The 19,953-nt window shown below is 41.5% G+C and overlaps 1 protein-coding gene across 1 annotated transcript in view; it reads right to left on the reverse strand.

The window, feature by feature from the left end:
* The window catches only part of LOC126248505 (protein purity of essence), a 446,891-nt gene that overhangs the window by 282,371 nt on the left and 144,567 nt on the right, over window positions 1–19,953 (reverse strand). The window contains 3 exon segments of the mRNA XM_049949542.1: window positions 8,262–8,406; window positions 8,735–8,876; window positions 18,498–18,670. Of these exon segments, the coding sequence (XP_049805499.1) occupies window positions 8,262–8,406; window positions 8,735–8,876; window positions 18,498–18,670 (460 nt within the window).

A 19,953-nucleotide genomic window follows, 5' to 3' on the forward strand; every position in this document is an offset into this window, starting at 1 on the left:
AGTTTCAATTTGAAAGTGCATGGATTGCTGCTGAGATTTTTGAATTCGAGTCGTAGCTTATTGAAAATGGATGCAGCAGTGTACTGCACACCCTTCTGCACAAGAGTTAAGGAAATTCAATCCAAATGCAGGTTTGATTTCTGCTGAGTATTAACTGAGTGAAAGCTGTTTATTCTTGGGAATAAGCTAATATTATTAACAAGAAATGACAGTAAGGAATACATATATTGAGAGGCCAATGTCAAAATACTCAGACTCGTGAACAGGGGTTGGCAAGAGGTTCGTGAACTTACACCACTTATTGCTCGAAACGCCCGTTTCTGAGCCAAAAATATCCTTTTAGAATGGGAAGAGTTACCCCAAAATATAATACCATACGACATAAGCGAATGAAAATAAGCAAAGTAGACTAATTTTCGTGTCGTATGATCACTCACTCCAGACATCAAATAGTAAAAATGGCTGCATTAAGTCTTTGAACAAGATCCTGAATGTGGGCTTTCCACGACAGTTTACTATCTATCTGAAACACCTAGAAATTTGAACTGTTCTGTTTCACTAACCATATGCCAATTCTGTGAAATTAAAACATCAGGTTTTGTTGAATTGTGTGTTTGAAACTGTAAAAACTGAGTGTTACTGTGATTTAGCATTAGTTTATTTTCTACAAGCCATGAACTGCACTTTTTGAAACCGAGCCAATGTTGCACACAACATCCCTTACTACCAAGCTAGTGTCATCAGCAAACAGAAATATTTTAGAGTTACCCATAATACTAGAGGGCATATCATTTATATAAATAAGGAGGAGTGGCCCCAACCACTGATCCCTGCAGCACCTCCCACTTGATTTTATCTCACTCAGACTCCACATCACAGCCATTCTCAACATTGTTAAAAATAACCTTTTGCTGTCTGTTGCTAAAGTAAGAGGTGAATCAATTGTGAGATACTTCCCGTATTCCATAATGGTCCAACTTCTGGAGACATGTTTTGTGACCAAGACAATCAAATGCCTTAGTTAAATCAAAAAATATGCCTAGTGTTCAAAACCTTTTGTTTAACCCATCTAGCACTTCACAGAGAAAAGAGAATATAGTATTTTCAGTTGCTAAACAACTTCTAAAGCTGAACTGTACATTTGATAGCAAATCGCGTGATATAAAAGGATCAATTATCCTTACATACACAACCTTTTCAATAACTTTACCAAACAATGTTGGCATAGAAATAGGTCTAAATTGTCCCTTCCTCCTTTACTACTGAGTACTGTAATCGTTCAGGAAACTGACCATTCCTAAAGGAAAAATTACAAATATGGCTAAATACAGGCCTAACACGTGCAGCACAGTACTTTAATATTCTGCTAGGCACTCCATCATATCCATGAGAGTCCTTAGTCTTCAGAGGGAAGTGGTCACTGGAATGAAGGTCATCAGTTGCTTCCCACTGTGCTGCATCAGCAAGGGCTGGAGAGAAGAAAGAGAGGTTGATGGCTGACGACGACCTAGTAGCAGCTGAGAAATGATTGGGACTGCCCACTGCACAATTCCTGAGACACCGTGAAGTTCTCCAAAACTTGACCTATGGAACAAGTATAGTTCAAGGCCCATAATACATTATGGGCATTGAAATCACCCAGTAGGAGAAACAGGTGGAGGAGTTGTGCAGTAGGGCCTGTGAGAGCCTCAGAGTCTATCGCATCTGTGGAGGTAAATACAGGGAGCAGATAGTGATCTTCTGACCTACATGAACAGCAGCAGCTACTGCTTGGAGGTCAGTAACCAAGGAGAGAGCAGCAGATTGGTGTGTGTTATTGACAAACACAACAATCCCTCCCTTGGCTCTTCCCCCCAGTCAGGTCATCCTATCAGTGGAGCGTATAGCCCTGTCGCACAGGGGCATCAGTGGGTTTGAAATGTTTTCTGTAAACACAAGCGCATGAGGGTATGCTTGTGTCAGGAGTGTCAGTTCCTCCACGAGTCCTGAACCCAATTATGTTCTACTGTAGTATGCAAGGCATTTATCATGGGGGTTGCACTTCCACACTGTCTTTCCACTGGGGTGGGGAGCCCACAACAGGTAGAGATTCAGCCTTGGCGCAAGATGGTTGCCCTGGACAGACTTCGCAATCCATTGCCTCTGAGGTAGAAGCATCAAAATCATGAAGTTGAATGACGTTGACATGACCTGTTTTCGCCGGTGGTGGAAGTTTCTCATTTGCTTTTTCAGTCTGGGAGGGCTTTTTAGGAGCTACCACAGCAGCAGTGGAGGCAAAGCCAGAGTTTGGCAACTGTGGCTTTATCTGATGTTCTCAGGAGTGCTATGGGCTCTGAAACGAATGCAGCTTGACAAGTGCACTGACAAATGCAGGTACTACTGCTGATACTAGCAAACTCCATTTGTGTAGAAGTGTTGGTTGTCAAAATAGGATTTTTAAGGGTCGAAGCTAAAGATGTAGTGAACGTGGGAGGCTATGTGGCCTTATATATCTTCTTGGCCTCACCATATGGGACGCGTTTCGATGTTTTAATTTCCTTTTTTCTTCCTTTCTTCAATGAAGATCCTGTATTCTCCACTCCAGAACGGGTGATCCCTAGAGCAATTTACACACTTTGGAAGAGAGGAGCAACCAACTTCATCATGTGTGGCCCTGTCACATTTGTCACAAGTGGTTCCTTCTTTTCATCCTAGGATGGTGTGCCCATTGGCATTTAAATCAGCACATTGGGTTGGGGACATAGGGCCGTATGTTTGGGCGAAGGAAACCTGCCTTGATACGCTTTGGGAGTTTTGTGCTATTGAAGGTAAAGGTGAATGTGTCAGATTGTACGAGATCCCCACCCGCCCTTTTCAAAATATTTTTCCACATCAACGACTCCTTCTTGAGCCATTTCATCTTTCATTTCCTCCTTGGGAATGTCGACCAGACTCAACACAACACCTTTGTTGTAATTCAAGGTGTCGTGGAGCTCCGTTTCTGTGGCATATTCCCCAAGCCACTTAGCTTTCCGGACGTTGGTGACATATTGGAAACTAGCAGTTTCAACCAATAGGGTGTCACTATGCAATCTCTTCACTGATTTCAACGTCCCTGTAATGCTGTCTGAAGCTTTCTGAATTTAAAAAGTAAGACCTTCTCAAAGTTGCTCTCCTTACATTTCATGATCAAAAACACATTCTGACCAGTAGCATTCAATCTGTTACTATTGACAGAAGAAATCTGTGAACATCCTGCATCTGGAAGACTGGCTACATGAGCTCACTTGTTAGATTGAGGGTTGGTGCCTACCAGTAGTCCAACCTTTCTGCTCAGTGGATGAAGAGAAAATTTCGAAGGATCCATCTCAGTACTGCGAGCAGCTAGGGAAATAAAGGCCCACCTAGGACAGAAACCCCCCTCGGCATGCCTAGGTAAACCAAATAAACTGAGTTGTGGCAGATTCTTCAGAGGTTGCCCACTAGTGACTTCCCATCTCAACAGTCATGCATCTCATCAGTGCGCAGCACACCTTGAGATTGTAGAGCTTTTTATAGAGGTTTTTACAATCCTCACAATCCAGGTGGTCACTGAAGCATGCCCAGAGCTTAAGGTGACAGAGGACTAGCGACACTTACCAGTCCTCAGCTCCAGAGCCCTAGGGTTGGCAAGCTCGTGCCCAGCAAACGAATTCAGAGCCCCTAACAATGTGGGCAATGGATTTGCGAAGGTTGATTCAACATTGAGATTTCACTATCGTGAACCTGACTTGTAAAACCTCATATGCAGATTCTTTGATTGACAATTTAGTGATCCAAATACCTCCCCACCCGAAAGTACGCACTGCAAATCTGAAAGTGGACAACCCTTCCTTGTACAATATCTTGAAAATTGTGCACGCTTTTGAGATTGCACAGGCAACAAACAAATGCCTCATCGCTTGTCCCCAGGTCACAGGATCCAGCCACTGCCTTGGGGGTGGAATTATCTTTTAGTCTTTTACACAAAGGCGGAGTTGTGATTCTTCACTTTCAGACATGTCAATGGCCTCTGAACAGCCAGTATGCAGCAGGGTCTCCCATTGTGGCCCCGACTGCTTCATGGGACACTCGCATGCAGACTGTCCGGAATGTTGGGTGCACTGCAACCATTGTGTGCGAGACATGGGCATCTCTGAACAGTCCATGATAAAGCATTGAGACAGTTAGATCCCAGTCCCCACAAGTGCCAAGAAACTAAAAATGGACTTCAGGTGGCTGTTTCTCATGGTGATCCTTCTGCTACTAAGATGTTTAGCAATCTAAGAATTGTGAATCCTTGATAAACCTCCAAATATATGCTCATCAGTGTTCCCCGACTTGGACTTGCCTTCCTGTGCACTGGTTGCATATGGTGACTGTTCGATTCCTCTCCGTGGTCAATTCACGATCATCACGGCCTAAAGATATGCCACACGAACAGTAACACTGTTTGTGGGCAATAGTCACTCTGCTGGCAGCATTTTCGGTCTGGTTGTCTTGTCACAGTTTGGATTTCCATCACTGATGAGGTTCAGGTCATCTCTGATATAGTTTCCTTCCAGAAACTCTACGAACTCTGCATTCATGCCTTTTTTCATACCTGGCGTGAGGTGTACCACACATCTACAGACTCATATCTCCTTAACACTAGATGCAGTGCCCCATTTCTAATGAGCTCATCCTATTCCTGTCTCCCTATAGACAGCCATTAAGCAGGCACTCTTTCATCCCCACGAAGCTAGGGTTATTTAACATGTAAAAACCAGTGCTTCGGCCACACTTGTGTAAAGGATCCCAATGGCTCCCTCCGGCTATGTGGAGGTTTTAAATTGGCAATCAATGCGCAGTCGCATGTGGAAATCTAACCAATACCATGCCCACAGGCCCACCTCATAAAGTTTGTTGGAGATTAATATTTTTCGAAGATCCTGCTGACTCCTATTTGCATATCACACTGGATGAGGAATGACAGTACATTACAGTCATCAACACTCCCTTTAGAATATACAAATATGAGCACTTACCCTTTGAGATCTCTTCCAGAGATACCTGGAACAGTTAGTAGGTTCTACCATTGCGTGTACCAATTACTTTGATGACTCAATTGTCATGAGCACTTTGTCTCAGAATCACTTGCGGACCCTATGTGTCCTCCCTACTATTTTGCATAAAGCAGGGCTCAAGTGCAGCCTATACAAATGCCTTTTTTTTTTTCAGGAGCAGGTGGAATGCCTACAACACTTCCTCAACAAAGAAGGGATCCATCACACAGCTGAAGCATCTGCTGTGCTCAGCACCCTGCCTTGTGCACTGTTCTCAGATGTCCCCTGGTTTTGGCTGCTGATACTTCCCCTTATAACACTTTTGCAGTGCTGGCTCATAGGAGTGATAACAGTACTGCGCCAGAGTCCCTGACACCTGCTCAAAAGAGCTACTTCTAGACTGAAAAATATAGCTTTAGTGATTATCTTCGCTATTAAGAAGTTCTATGTTTACCTTTCCAGGACTAAGTTTACGTTCATGACAGACCGCATACCATTGGTACCAGTCTTTAGACCCTACTCTCGGTTTCCCGAGTGGACAGCTAAATGGCTCCAGTGTTGGGCACGTTTGCTCAGCTCCTAAAATTACACCAATAAGTATAAGTCTACAGCACAACATGCAGAAATGGATTCTGTCTCTTACCTGCCCTCAGGAGCAGACCCGGCACTTGACCAATGAGAAATATCCCATTTCCACACTGATGCTGAATGGCAGCATGGCTTGGAAGGATTTCCGATTACACATCCACACTGCTGCAGACACATGCCACAATCCTATCTTCTGGTGTGTCATGCACTATGAGCTCCATGTGTGGCTGACATTTTTTCATGTCTACTGTTCCAGAACTCTGGGCCTGGGCTCCCCTCTCACACCACCTGTCAATCATCTCTGATGTTCTCTTGCTTCACACAACAGCGTATAATCACAATGTTGTTACCCTGCATCCTCATATTTTGCAACTCCTCCATCGTGGGCATTGAGGTATGCCACAGATTGAAAGCCCTTGCAAGGTGCCATGCCTATTGAGCAGGACTGAACAAGAATGTTGAGGCCATAATGTGCAGCTGCTCTGCTTGCACCTGGCACTATGTTGCTCCACCCCAGCCTTTCACCCCAAGGTCCAAGCCCCCACCCTGTCACCCCCTGGGTATGCATTCGTCTGGACTTTGTTGTCTATGTGGCCTTGTCATTGACGTTTATTCTAATTACCCCTATGTGGTCACCATGGTGTCCACCATCACTGACGCCACCCTCAAAGCACTCATTCAGATTCTAGGAATCAATGTTCTTGCCAGCACCACTGTGTCTGACAATGGGCCTCAAGTCACAGTGACAGCTTCTGAACAGTTTTGTGTCTCCAATGGCATGAAGCTCCCATTTAGCCCACCATTTACCTGTCCTCCAATGGAGTAGCAAAGCATATTATGTGAAGACCAACAGCAAATGTTAAACGTGGTGAGCACTTCCACTGCCAAATCTGTGCTCATGATTTTACTGAGCCCGTACAGGACCACCCTTGTCCACAACCGTAACTAGGCATAACTGCTCCATGAGTGAGTGGAAGCCGTGTACTTTCCCCCATCTGCTGTCCCAGGAAATAATGGATTCGGCATTCCAGGTGCTTTCTGCTGGGTTCAGCTCTGTGGGCAGGGTAACATGGGGCAAAATGCTAATGGGTGCAGGCCACAATTGCTGCCACCTATGGGTGATGCCTTGCAACGATGGACACTCCAAGGGTTTTGGAGAGCCAGCATATCAACCATCTCTGCCTGTGCCTACCAATTGCATCACAGCTGCACAGTTGGTCGGACCTGGAACGCCTGCCCTTCCTGCTCCCACAGCCGCACAGGTATCAATAGTGCTCCAGAGCACCAGAGGCAGTTCCTGTAGGTGTAGGCATAGAGGTGGTGGTTTCAGAGCACACTTAACCCTCTTGTCCATCATCACCCACAACACTGTTACCCACACCACAGTGCCCCAGCACATTGCCAGATGCCCTGGTTCCTTTCTACAGGCCAGTGGGTTTCTGTGCCAAGACTCCACCCATGCAACAGTTCGCCTTCCCATGCACTGTCCAAAGCACTTCCAGCCCTATGTGCCCATTTCAGTGGGGAAGGGATCTAGTATCTTGGCTGGGTGAGCTTGAAGGCCCACCACAGGGTATGAAACTCGACAACAGCCGCTAGACCGTGCTGCACCTCTGCGGACACTGGTGTCATTGATGCAAGTGCCACCACCAGAACATGCCCATCTTGTTGGCCTAGGAGCACCTGCAGCTGTCCTTTAAAGCTAGCAGCGCAGCAGCTCTGCAGACAGTCAGGATTTCTATGCACTACTGTACTGCTCTCCCAGCATATTATTGGGTTTACTTGTTAGCCTTTTTACTCTGGTGTGCTGTCTCCATCGTATGTCTTCCTCTCCTTGTTGCCCACTTGTTTACTCTCAGGAGACTTACTGCGAGTCCCTTGGCAGGTCAGCCTCTTTTTACTGGTACTTGAGTCATTCCTGGTCTTGTACTATTCTGGTCACTATACATTCTCTGCGACATTAAAACAGTGACGTCATTTTGGACTGTTAACAGATCTAAGAAACAGCATAGTGGAAAAACCATTGTGAAGGCTGACTATCTGAAGAAAATGATAACTAATAACACCATAAGCAATTACTTGGGTACCTGGGCAGAGTTAAAACACGGTACAATGTAAATTTGGGAAGGTTCCATTTTGTGAGAGTTAGCTGGAGGCACATGTGCAGGCAGATGAGTGAATGTGAAACTAGACACTTATCAGAGACAAAAATCTTCAAAAGGATCTCTGACAAGAAGCAGTGAAATGGTAGAAAACATAACAAGAAGCATATAGTGAACTGAGAAAGGAATAAATAATGTACAAATAGAAACAGGAATGTAAGAAAAATTATAATGAGCCCAACAAGCATAAACCCAAAAAGATAACGTAACAGTGGCCATGGTTTATGGGAAATGAGATACAGAAATGTTAGTGAGAGACTGTAAGGAAAGAAACTAAACAGTATAGGTTTAAATATATGGTTAAATGACAGACTGACTTAACCAAAAACTAGGGAGTGGCAAGATGTAGCAATTGTGTGCTGAAATGTAAAATTAAAGATGAAATATAGAAGTATATTATGTAAAAGTATATTAGCAAAAAAAAGTTACCAAAACTTACACAAATGATTTTTTTGCGTGAATAACTTACTTGCATTAGAGACTTTGGGTGTAAATCTTGCAATAAATTCTTTCACAAGTGAAATATCCAGTTTTGTTGTAGTCATGTTTACATTTACATTTTGAATAACATCTTCCAAAATTTGACCATTTGCTGTCTGTTTCAGAAGGTATTCCTGGAAATAAAATAAAAATGATGTGGAAGTGGAAATTCAGAAACTATCAAAAACATCATGATCAATACAGATATAAAACTATGTGAAAATTGTCAAGGTTGCTTTTAATGTAAGCCCCTAAAGCAATGCCCGTGACCACACACACAAACTGTCTGCTCTAAGCTAGGATCCTTTTATGGTGTAATGCTAACCTCTCAAATAAAAATGATATTAACTTCCTTCTCCCCCCCCCCCCAATTCCATACAAAAATTATCATTAACAGCACTATAGTTAAGTCAATGGAAAAAAAAAATAGTTGCTTGTAATAAATTGAGGATTTTATCATACCAGTATCCATGTATTAAAGTTCCGTGCACTCAAACGTGGTGCCCACAACGTATGGTGAAGTCCATGAGAAGCACAACATTTATCTTGTGCTCTAGTTAATCTCTCCATAAATTGTATAGATGGTGGCAGCATCTGAACTATCCTGGAAACAACAGCACTAGGTAAAAAATATTCACCACAAGGGAAACAACAACAATCTCCTTCCCCTACATGCGCATGCACACAGACAGACAGAGAGAGAGAGAGAGAGAGAGAGAGAGAGAGAGAGAGAGGGTGGGGGTTGGGGTGGGGGTGGGGAGGGGAGTTAATTTCAAATAGACTTATTTTGGAAGGCAATAATAGGCCAAAAGACTTCAAAATGTATTACATTTTCCAAGTACTCATACAAAAATGAACACTGTGATCTACTACTGCATGCATATTCTGCAAGCCACAGGGTGCATGGTGGGCCTTCTACCACTATTCAGTCATTTTCTTTCCTGTTCCACTAGCAAATGGAACGACATACAAATACCATCTATATGCTTCCGTACAAACCCTAATCTCTCTTGTCTTGTCTTTGCAATCCATACACAAAATTTGCGTTGACAGCAGCAGAATCATTATACTAAGTCTCTAAATTTTCTCAATAGTGTTGTTCAAAAAGAACATCACCTTCCTCCAAGCATCTCCATAATACTTGTGTGTTGTTCAAACCTATGGGGCAGTGCTGTAGAGTACTCTCTGTAAAATCAAACAGGAATTCCAAGCAGAACTGGCAACTTATTTGTTTTAAACTCTTTCAGTTGCTTCTCTGCACCATGTTTAACTATTACTATGCCCTCCATACAGGAGGATCAGAATCGAACAAATAAGTTTTAATGTAAGAATCAAACATGTCAGCAGAACATTTTCATTTCTTATGGAATCAACGAAGTACACCTTCCATGACCTAGTGCATGGATTTTATTATTGCTAACCATATTAGACATTCAATATTTCCTATGTACATTGTTCTTGTGTAGGTGCTCCTGCATAGCAGCTATATTCATAAACTGCAATAAAAATAAATTCAATGTGTTGTGTGTTACAGTCTTCGGTCCAAAGACTGGTCTGATGCAGCTCTCCACGCTACCCTATCCTACGCAAGCTTCTTCACCTGCAAATAACTGCTGCAACCTACATCCATTTGCACTTGCCTTACTGTATTTATCTCTTGATCTCCCTCTACAATTTTTATCCCCCCCCCCTCCCCTCCCTCCACACTTCCTTCCAATACCAAACTGATGATCCCTTGATGTCTCAAAAACGTCCTATCAACTGATCTCTCTCTTTTTTTTTTATGTCAAGCTATAACACAAATTTCTTTTCTTCCAATTTCCACTGAGCACCTCCTCATTAGTTAAATAATCCACCCCTCTAATCTTCAGCATTCTTCTGTAGTACCACATTGCAAAAGCTTCTATTCTCTTCTAGTGTAAACTATTTATCGCCAATGTTTCACTTCCATACAAGGCTACACTTCAAACAAATACCTTCAGAAAAAGACATCCTAACACACAAACCTATAGTCAAAGTTAACAAATTTCTCTTCTTCAAAAGCGCTTTTCTTGCCATTGCTAATCTATGTTTTATATCCCCTCTTCTTCGACTTTCATCAGTTACTTTCCTTCCCAAATGGCAAAGCTCATCTGTTGCTTTTAGAGTGCCATTTCCTACTCTAATTCCATTAGCATCACCTAATTTATTTCAAATACATTTCATTGCCCTTGTTCTGCTTTTATTAATGTTCATCTTACATCCTCTTTTCAAAACACTTGCTCTTCCAAGTCCTTTGCCATCTCCAACAGAATTACAACGTCATTGACAAACCTCAAAGTTTTTATTTCTTCGCCCTGAATTTTGATTCCTTCTCCAAACTTTTCTTTGCTTTCCTTTACTGCTTGCTCAATGTACAGACTGAACAACATGGGGATTACAATACAAACCTGCCCGCTACATTCTCAACCAATGCTTCCCTTTCATGCCCCCTCGACTCTTGTACCTTCTGCCTCATTTCTGTACAAGTTGTAAATAGCCTTTTGCTTCCTGTATTACAACAGAGAACTACACTGCTGCAGAGATTATAAAACCAAGTTAAATGTGGTGTCTCCTACCAAAATATTGAACTGTATATGGAATTATCCATCACTTCATCTCTATGAAATGCAGTTACAATTGCCTGCAAAGCATTACATAGTGAAACAGGAAAGGAAACAATCAGCCTAGGCAGGAAGAGGGGAAAGCATACCATAAAATTGTTAAGACATATTTTGTGAAATAATTTACATCAAAATAAATATATCAATCCACAAAAACTAACCTAAGCACCATAAATGAGTCAAGAAAGGAACTGTCAATTAACTAACATAGTTAATCAGTATAATTTGAGAGAAATGTCTGTGGCTTAAATACCCTAAAATGTGTTGTTAATACTGGAATTTACACAAATAAAAGCTGTTTAATCCTGTAGCTATGCTTCATATAACACATTTATAACATACTTATTATTATATACTGTGCTACAGAAAGATATTTCATAGTGTACTACTCTTGATATTCCTACATTCATAAAATTAAGACAAAACCCTCAGTGTGCACAAAACACAGTAACAACAGCACATAAAGAGAGATTTTACATATTTAAAAAATGAAAAACTGTAAGTACAGCTTTCAAAAGATGGTGTTGTATGGCTTTTTCAACACCATTCACAAAACTACTTATTATATCAAAATCTGATCACCTGTTGCCACACATCACAACAAGGAGTAAATGCTCGACATTCTGTTGTCAATTTCACAGAGAAAAACTTGGACGATGGTCCGCTGTATGTATTAAGCAAGTGATTCAATTTTGCACCAACACCTACAGCATCACCTTTAATAAGTTTTGTGAGTAGTGTTGAAGAAGCCATACAACACCTTCCTTTGGATGTTGCAAAAATAAGACAGGACACTTTTTTGAAAGCTGTTCCTCAAAATAGTAACTCAGCCTCTGCAGAAAACGCAGTACTACGAAATCTACAAAAGGATCCTGATGTAGTACTGAAGGCTGACAAAGGAAAGCAAACATTTCATTACCTCTTAATTTGTACAATGACAAGATATATGGACTACTAAGTGATTCTACCTATGGAGGCACTGATTACGACCTTACAGGATGTGTGAAACAAAAAACTTCTGCACTCCAGAATTCCTCCTCCTAATCTCAAGAGTTCATCAGGATGTTAAGGCCACATGTTTGTGTACCACAAAGACTGTATGGCCTTCCAAAAACTCACAGTCAACCTTTACATCCAACAGTGAGCAACAATGGAGCTCATACAGTTTAGCCAAACGCCTGGCTTTTTCGCTCAGACCTTAACTCAGATGACTGTATCAAGAGCCTGAGGGCTCTGTCTCTGAGCAGTCTGGATAGTTTAGTTAGCCTTGATGTCGAATTTTTACAAGAGTCCCACTTGCAAATTCTTTGGCACAAATTAGTAATAAGTTTCAGATGAAGAACGTCACTGGTTTGTTTTGGCATGCTCTTTCCTTGAACTATTTTATTTTCAACAAAGAATATTTTGAACAGATTGACGGCATGACCATGGACATCCTTTGTCTCCCTTATTGGCCAACCTTTTTATGGAGGATTTCAAGGAGAGAACACTTGAATCAGCTGCCGTAAAACCACATTTTTATAGTGTGGTCTCATGGAAAAGATTATTAACAGAGTTTCTTCATCACTTCAGCATCATTCATAACAACGATCGGTTAACTATGGAAACAGACAAAGAAGATTGTCTGTCTGTTTTGGATGAGTGATGGCTCTATGGGGCCTTCAGTTTACCTTAAGCCCACTCATATCGTTTCGTATTTATAAGTCCTGAGTTGTCATCACCCGTCACAAACTATAAGTGAGCTTAAAACACGCGCACACAAAGCTCACACTTCTCAGATGTAGATAGTTTATCTAAAGAGCTTGCCCACATAAAAGACAGCGTTCAGGGAAACTGGATATTCTACCCAGCAGATTAACAGGGCACTAGCAGCTCTTAAAAATAAATAAATAAATAAATAAATAAAAATTAAAAATACACTTGGTAAAGATGAGAACATGCTGGCAAAATCTTTACCTTTTCTTCCTTTTGTGGGACACATTTCATTTATGATAGCACAAATCATCCATAAATTCAAGGTGAAAATGGTTTTATGGCCCACCACTTAAGATTACAGATCTTCTGGGCTCAATTAAGGACAATTTGTTACTGCAGAAGACCAGAATTTACAAAATACCTTGACACTGCAGTGCAGCTGACATAAGTCAGACAGCACACATTGTGAAAGGATGCTGCACTGAATATCAATGCTGCACTTGTCTTTTGCAATCAAGCAAGTCCACTATCGATGATTGTTTTATTTCCACTGGACATTCAATGGAGTAAAGATGACGATTCTGACCACAGTAACAGCTTTTTGGGGCTCCATTGTTAAATAATCTGTAGAAATATGGCTAACAGAAAACCTGATGAACCACGATAGTGGCTACCAATTGGACAGTGGATGGAACCCTGTTACCTCCATGATTTACGGTGGTCAAAGATGACAGTGTGTGCCAATCGCTGCGGCAAGCAGTAAGGTAGATAACAGCTGAGTTCCGCAGTTCTAGCAGAGCCTCTGCTGCAACAAGGTAGTGCGGTCCGTCTATAAACTATTTTGACGCATGCACAGAATACTCCCAGCACGTTATATAGTGCAGAACAGAGGATGTCTCTACCAGTTTTTGATGGCTCACCCGCAGATGACTGGCAGGTGTGCAGCTGAAATATCGTGGAATGTTTTGGACGACGACCGATTGCAAGCCCAAAATTTATTCTAATGGCAAAAATAATATTATCGTCCATTCTAAAACCTTTGATAGAAAAAGAGAAATTCAATGGAAACATGACCACATGACTAAACAATAATGAGTTAGCCACACACTAGCAGACTAAAACCCTAGCCCTTGAGTATAGTCTGCAGTCTACATATCATAGAAATTTTAATAGGTCTGCTACACTTATCTTGACAACCATTTTTAATACTGAATGACTTTATTAAACTGAATTGGGCTTTAATTTTCTTATAGTATTTTCTGATTACTACTGACCATTCACGTGCAAGTGACTACCATACAGCAGACAATAAGTGAGATTGTTGGTTCCAGCAATTAGATTGAGCTGTTTCAATTTTAATTGATGCCATCATTCATTTTCCCCTTTTTAAATGATTAAATCTTCTGCTTATGTGCTACTACTTAAATGGAGAAGACAAAGGTGATACACAATATCATTAGTTTTTTATAAATCAACACAATATAACATATGTTACAAATGTGTTGCACTAAGTATAGCTAGGATCAATCCCCCCCGGTAGTAATGAGAAACCCTGAAGGCTTTTCAAGACAAATGATGTGCACATTTTGGTGAACTGATGATTACATTCCATTCATGTGTCTTACGATACACCACTGTAACACACACACACACACACACACACACACACACACAATACACAACACACACACACACACACACAAAACTCACTTCAAATTTTCCATTTAGATCACCATGATTTATTACATCAACTATCGGATTCAATCTCTGCAACTGATCATCTTAGAAAATAAATGGTAATGTAAGTACATTATTGCCTGCATTCAACTAACAGTTAAAAGCAGCAGCTAAACTTAATTACAGTCTGGTTAGTAAAACGAAGTAGAATATAATTAAATTCCTTTAAATTTAATATTGCAAACTGATGGCATTCAAAGATGTGTTACATCCTGTCTTGCCAGCCGGTTGAAGAGGGTGAACGTATAGTACACCTCACCAGCAGGTGGGTTACACAGCCACACAACTGCTGCAAGCTACAGCCACTGTGGACTAACCACAGATTCCAGCTTACATAGAACAACTCTTCAATACTACCTTATACAACAATCAGTACCACAATGTGTGGTCACAGTGGACGCAGTTTCTGATGACCATTAAGGGGAACTTCAAAACTAACACATGGTTTCTGTTGTAAACTCATCCTGGGCTGAGGAAGTTATTTCCGAAAAATGACAAGAATTTTCAAGATATAGTTTTAAAGTGAACAGTTCCTAGTGAAGATGTGCAAAACTGGGACCATCTTGTGTTCCACACGACAGTAAGTGTTGATGAGAAATGGCACATATTTTGCTCCCCTGTTCACCTTTATTAAGTATCCAATATGGCAGTTCTGTAGGATAATTCATGCCCTTTCACACTGTGTGTGTGTGTGTGTGTGTGTGTGTGTGTGTGTGTACTTTGAAAAATAGGAAATCAAATTACATTCACTTGGCCATGTATGTGTGCCATTTTCTGTTCCACATGGCTGTGAATGTTGGTGAGAATCTGCATGTATCTACTGCACTGTTCTCCTTTTGTAATATTTGATACGTATGCTCATTAGGATAATTTATTCCCTTCAGATTATATATGTTGCTGACATTTGTCTTGTGTAGGTCAGGAAATCAAATTTTATCTACTACATTGACTCTTAAGCAGAAAGGAGATAGGCGCAGGTGTATACTGTAGCACTTTCTGACAATACAAATAAGAGCATATAATGGCAATTTTGCACGTTTACCTGCTCCCATGCCCAGGCATACATGAATACCCTTAGCCACCAGACCTTCCTATCTGATGGGTGTACATAAATGCCTATGCTGTCTGAAAGTTCTACCTGCCAGGTTTAAATGAATGCATTCAAAGCCATTTGGGCACTAACTGCTGGGCATACATGTACGACCATAGTCACGAAAGGGTTAAACCAATAAGGATGTACTGAGAAGGTTGACCAGACTACAGCAAAGTTTTAAATTATATATTTTTTAGAGCAGACCTATTCTAGAGCCATACTGGAATCCTTTGCCAATTCATATTATTTAACTCATCTCACACAATTTGAAATCAGCATTATGGGAACCAGCAACACTTCTATTCACATTCTTGTTATGATCATACTGATACGGTCATAGCTTCAATCCTACAGATAATTTTCTCTTAGATCATAAAACTAAAACCCTGACATTAAATACACTCCTGGAAATTGAAATAAGAACACCGTGAATTCATTGTCCCAGGAAGGGGAAACTTTATTGACACATTCCTGGGGTCAGATACATCACATGATCACACTGACAGAACCACAGGCACATAGACACAGGCAACAGAGCATGCACAATGTCGGCACTAGTACAGTGTATATCCACCTTTCGCAGCAATGCAGGCTGCTATTCTCCCATGGAGACGATCGTAGAGATGCTGGATGTAGTCCTGTGGAACGGCTTGCCATGCCATTTCCACCTGGCGCCTCAGTTGGACCAGCGTTCGTGCTGGACGTGCAGACCGCGTGAGACGACGCTTCATCCAGTCCCAAACATGCTCAATGGGGGACAGATCCGGAGATCTTGCTGGCCAGGGTAGTTGACTTACACCTTCTAGAGCACGTTGGGTGGCACGGGATACATGCGGACGTGCATTGCCCTGTTGGAACAGCAAGTTCACTTGCCGGTCTAGGAATGGTAGAACGATGGGTTCGGTGACGGTTTGGATGTACCGTGCACTATTCAGTGTCCCCTCGACGATCACCAGTGGTGTACGGCCAGTGTAGGAGATCGCTCCCCACACCATGATGCCGGGTGTTGGCCCTGTGTGCCTCGGTCGTATGCAGTCCTGATTGTGGCCCTCACCTGCACGGCGCCAAACACGCATACGACCATCATTGGCACCAAGGCAGAAGCGACTCTCATCGCTGAAGACGACACGTCTCCATTCGTCCCTCCATTCACGCCTGTCGCGACACCACTGGAGGCGGGCTGCACGATGTTGGGGCGTGAGCGGAAGACGGCCTAACGGTGTGCGGGACCGTAGCCCAGCTTCATGGAGACGGTTGCGAATGGTCCTCGCCGATACCCCAGGAGCAACAGTGTCCCTAATTTGCTGGGAAGTGGCGGTGCGGTCCCCTACGGCACTGTGTAGGATCCTACGGTCTTGGCGTGCATCCGTGCGTCGCTGCGGTCCGGTCCCAGGTCGACGGGCACGTGCACCTTCCGCCGACCACTGGCGACAACATCGATGTACTGTGGAGACCTCACGCCCCACGTGTTGAGCAATTCGGTGGTACGTCCACCCGGCCTCCCGCATGCCCACTATACGCCCTCGCTCAAAGTCCGTCAACTGCACATACGGTTCACGTCCACGCTGTCGCGGCATGCTACCAGTGTTAAAGACTGCGATGGAGCTCCGTATGCCACGGCAAACTGGCTGACACTGACGGCGGCGGTGCACAAATGCTGCGCAGCTAGCGCCATTCGACGGCCAACACCGCGGTTCCTGGTGTGTCCGCTGTGCCGTGCGTGTGATCATTGCTTGTACAGCCCTCTCGCAGTGTCCGGAGCAAGTATGGTGGGTCTGACACACCGGTGTCAATGTGTTCTTTTTTCCATTTCCAGGAGTGTATAATTATTTATGATATAAACACCAAGTAGAAAACCTGAAGAGTAATAAAAGAAAATTAAGAAAAAATAAAATAATGCAAAAGTAAACAATTACTGGACCATCTCAGTACTGTCAAGAAGAGAAACATTATTAGTGACAAACAGACTTCAAAATGGACTGTCAACAGGTTCTCTCTCTCTCTCTCTCTACACACGATGGATTTAGAATCAATAAATCAAAAATTATTTTAAAATATTATGTATACATACAGCAGATCCAGAGAAGTTAATTTTATTTGAATGATCAAAAGCAGTATCAGTTTCATGTTAATTATGTAGCAATAGGCAGTAAATAACCTTCCACTTGCATTGTCACAAGAATCCATATCCTTTCTGTCTGCAGATGATACCCATTTAGGACTTAAGAAAGAGGTACTAGTCCTCTTACTAAGTGGAGCTAATAAAAGATTTGAAAACATCAGCAAATGATTCAAGGCAAGTGGATCTTACCAGATTTTTTATAAAACTAATAATGTATAATTCAACACTTCTCACAGAACTCCACAACCCATGACCAAAGTCCATTCAAACAATGACATACAAATTGCATGTAGTGTTCAGTTTTGGGACTACAGATAGATCACAACCCATTTAGGAAAACCCACACCCCAGAATTAATCAAATGCCTCCATTCAACTACACCTTCAGCAATGATGATTTATTTTAAAATGATAAAACAAAGTTTATTCTAGATCTTCTACACCATAATGAGTTATGGAACAATTTTCGGCAAACTTGGGCTGCTTACAGGGTAACACGTTATAAAAATTATTTGGTGTTAGTACTGGAACATCCTGCAGTAGTACAATGTAGGATGGTAATATTAGGAAAGAAAATGAACTTGACTATAACCTCCAAAGAACATTGTTGGGCAACTCCTCATCATCAATTGAAGAGTGTCTTCACAATGACATACAAACTTACAGTATGACATTATAATACAACTAATACCAGTTCTGCACCACCGCAATACTTCATACTTGCACTGCACTTAAATGAAATGTATGTCCTTGATTATTTCCATATCCCACTGACTAGTCTTCAAGAGATCCACAGAGTAAGGCTCAGGTTACGTAACACCATGTTAATTTTTCTACTTCTCCCCATAATGTCCTTTCAATCATCCCTTTCACCATCTTTTAACTTAAAATAATCCTAGTAAGAGTTATAACAAGGAATTTGATCTAGTATAGCTACCTCCAGCAGACAGTGAAGCAATATCTCACTGAACAATGTCCAATAACAGACATTTCCTTCTCCCGTTTCATTGCTGGGCACACTTGATCAGCTACATTAAGAATTTCAATCACTGAATTCAAAAGAGAGTCATAACTCCACTTTCCAGGTGAACCAACAATGAAGTTACATGCCTATAAACAAAAAAAAAAAAAAAAAAAAAAACAAAAAAATATCAATATTTTGTATCAATTTTGATGTGTCAGGATGGTTTAAAATAACACTTAATTGATATAATGTACAACAAGAAATGCGTATTATTTTAGCAAAAAGTAAGCCAGCATTGATAGCAAACAAGTAACCCGATTTATGGCGGCCATCACAAATAGTAGAAAAAATGCAAATCTGTTAGAAGAAAGGAATCCACAACAACAAACTGCTGTCAATCTAATCATCCACTAATTATGGTGATCTGGGAAAAATGGTCCACTGGTACACTCTAACAGTGTTTTTGCAACAGCGATCAAGTTCTACAATTAAGAAAATGTACACTTTCATGAGTATATATTATTTATAGCCTAGAAAGAATATCCTAGCAATACTGTCATCCAGCGGTAACAAAAACTAGCAAGGGGAGGCCACGACACTGGGACCACGGATTTACATCATCAAACTTTGTACACTTTTAGTAGGCAATTAAAACAACATAATGTGCAAGTAGTAAGGTGCACTACTCCAGCAATTCCAAGAAAATCACAAGAGAAGTTTTACACATCTATTATGTGGTTAATGTACCTGTGCAAAGTAGGTACTTATAAGAAGTCATTGTGGTCCAGATGTTAGCGTTCGCGCAATGCAAGAGGTTGTGGACAAGGTGATGGTTCAAATCTTGGCACCTTTTATTTTTTAATCTTTGTCGCTGTTCAAATTAATTTATATGACATTTGAGGGGTAATATAACCGGGGAAGGGGGGGGGGGGACCCCACGCGCATTTTCATGATGATGTAGTGAATTTCATGTGCTATTTGATTATTATTTTTAATTAAATTTTCAAGAACTAGTGACAGTCTTGGAAAGCCCACATTAAACTTCAATAAATAATTATGTGAATCACGCTATTCAGTAATACAGTGAGTCACAATGTGCCAGACCACAACAGTAATGTACAATTACTCGGCATATGTGCTCTCAACATCACACACTGCAGGATAGTGTTTGCATACTGACATGGAAAATATAAATTGAAACGGCATCTACTACATCAAATGAAAGCATTTTTCCTGTGTTTACAGAGAATGTTCAGAGTTTCTAAGGGAAAACACACCTCCACTAGGGCCCCACAAAGTAGACTAGATGGGTTTTCCTTGAGAGGCAGAGCTCAATATAATGTACTAAACAGAAGGTCATTACCTGAAAACAAATGTCATATCTAGAATGTAACAGAGAATGACTTAATACATAGGTTACATTATGTTG

The sequence above is a fragment of the Schistocerca nitens genome, chromosome 3, assembly GCF_023898315.1.
Source record: "Schistocerca nitens isolate TAMUIC-IGC-003100 chromosome 3, iqSchNite1.1, whole genome shotgun sequence".
In the NCBI taxonomy this organism is placed as follows: Eukaryota; Metazoa; Arthropoda; class Insecta; order Orthoptera; family Acrididae; genus Schistocerca; species Schistocerca nitens.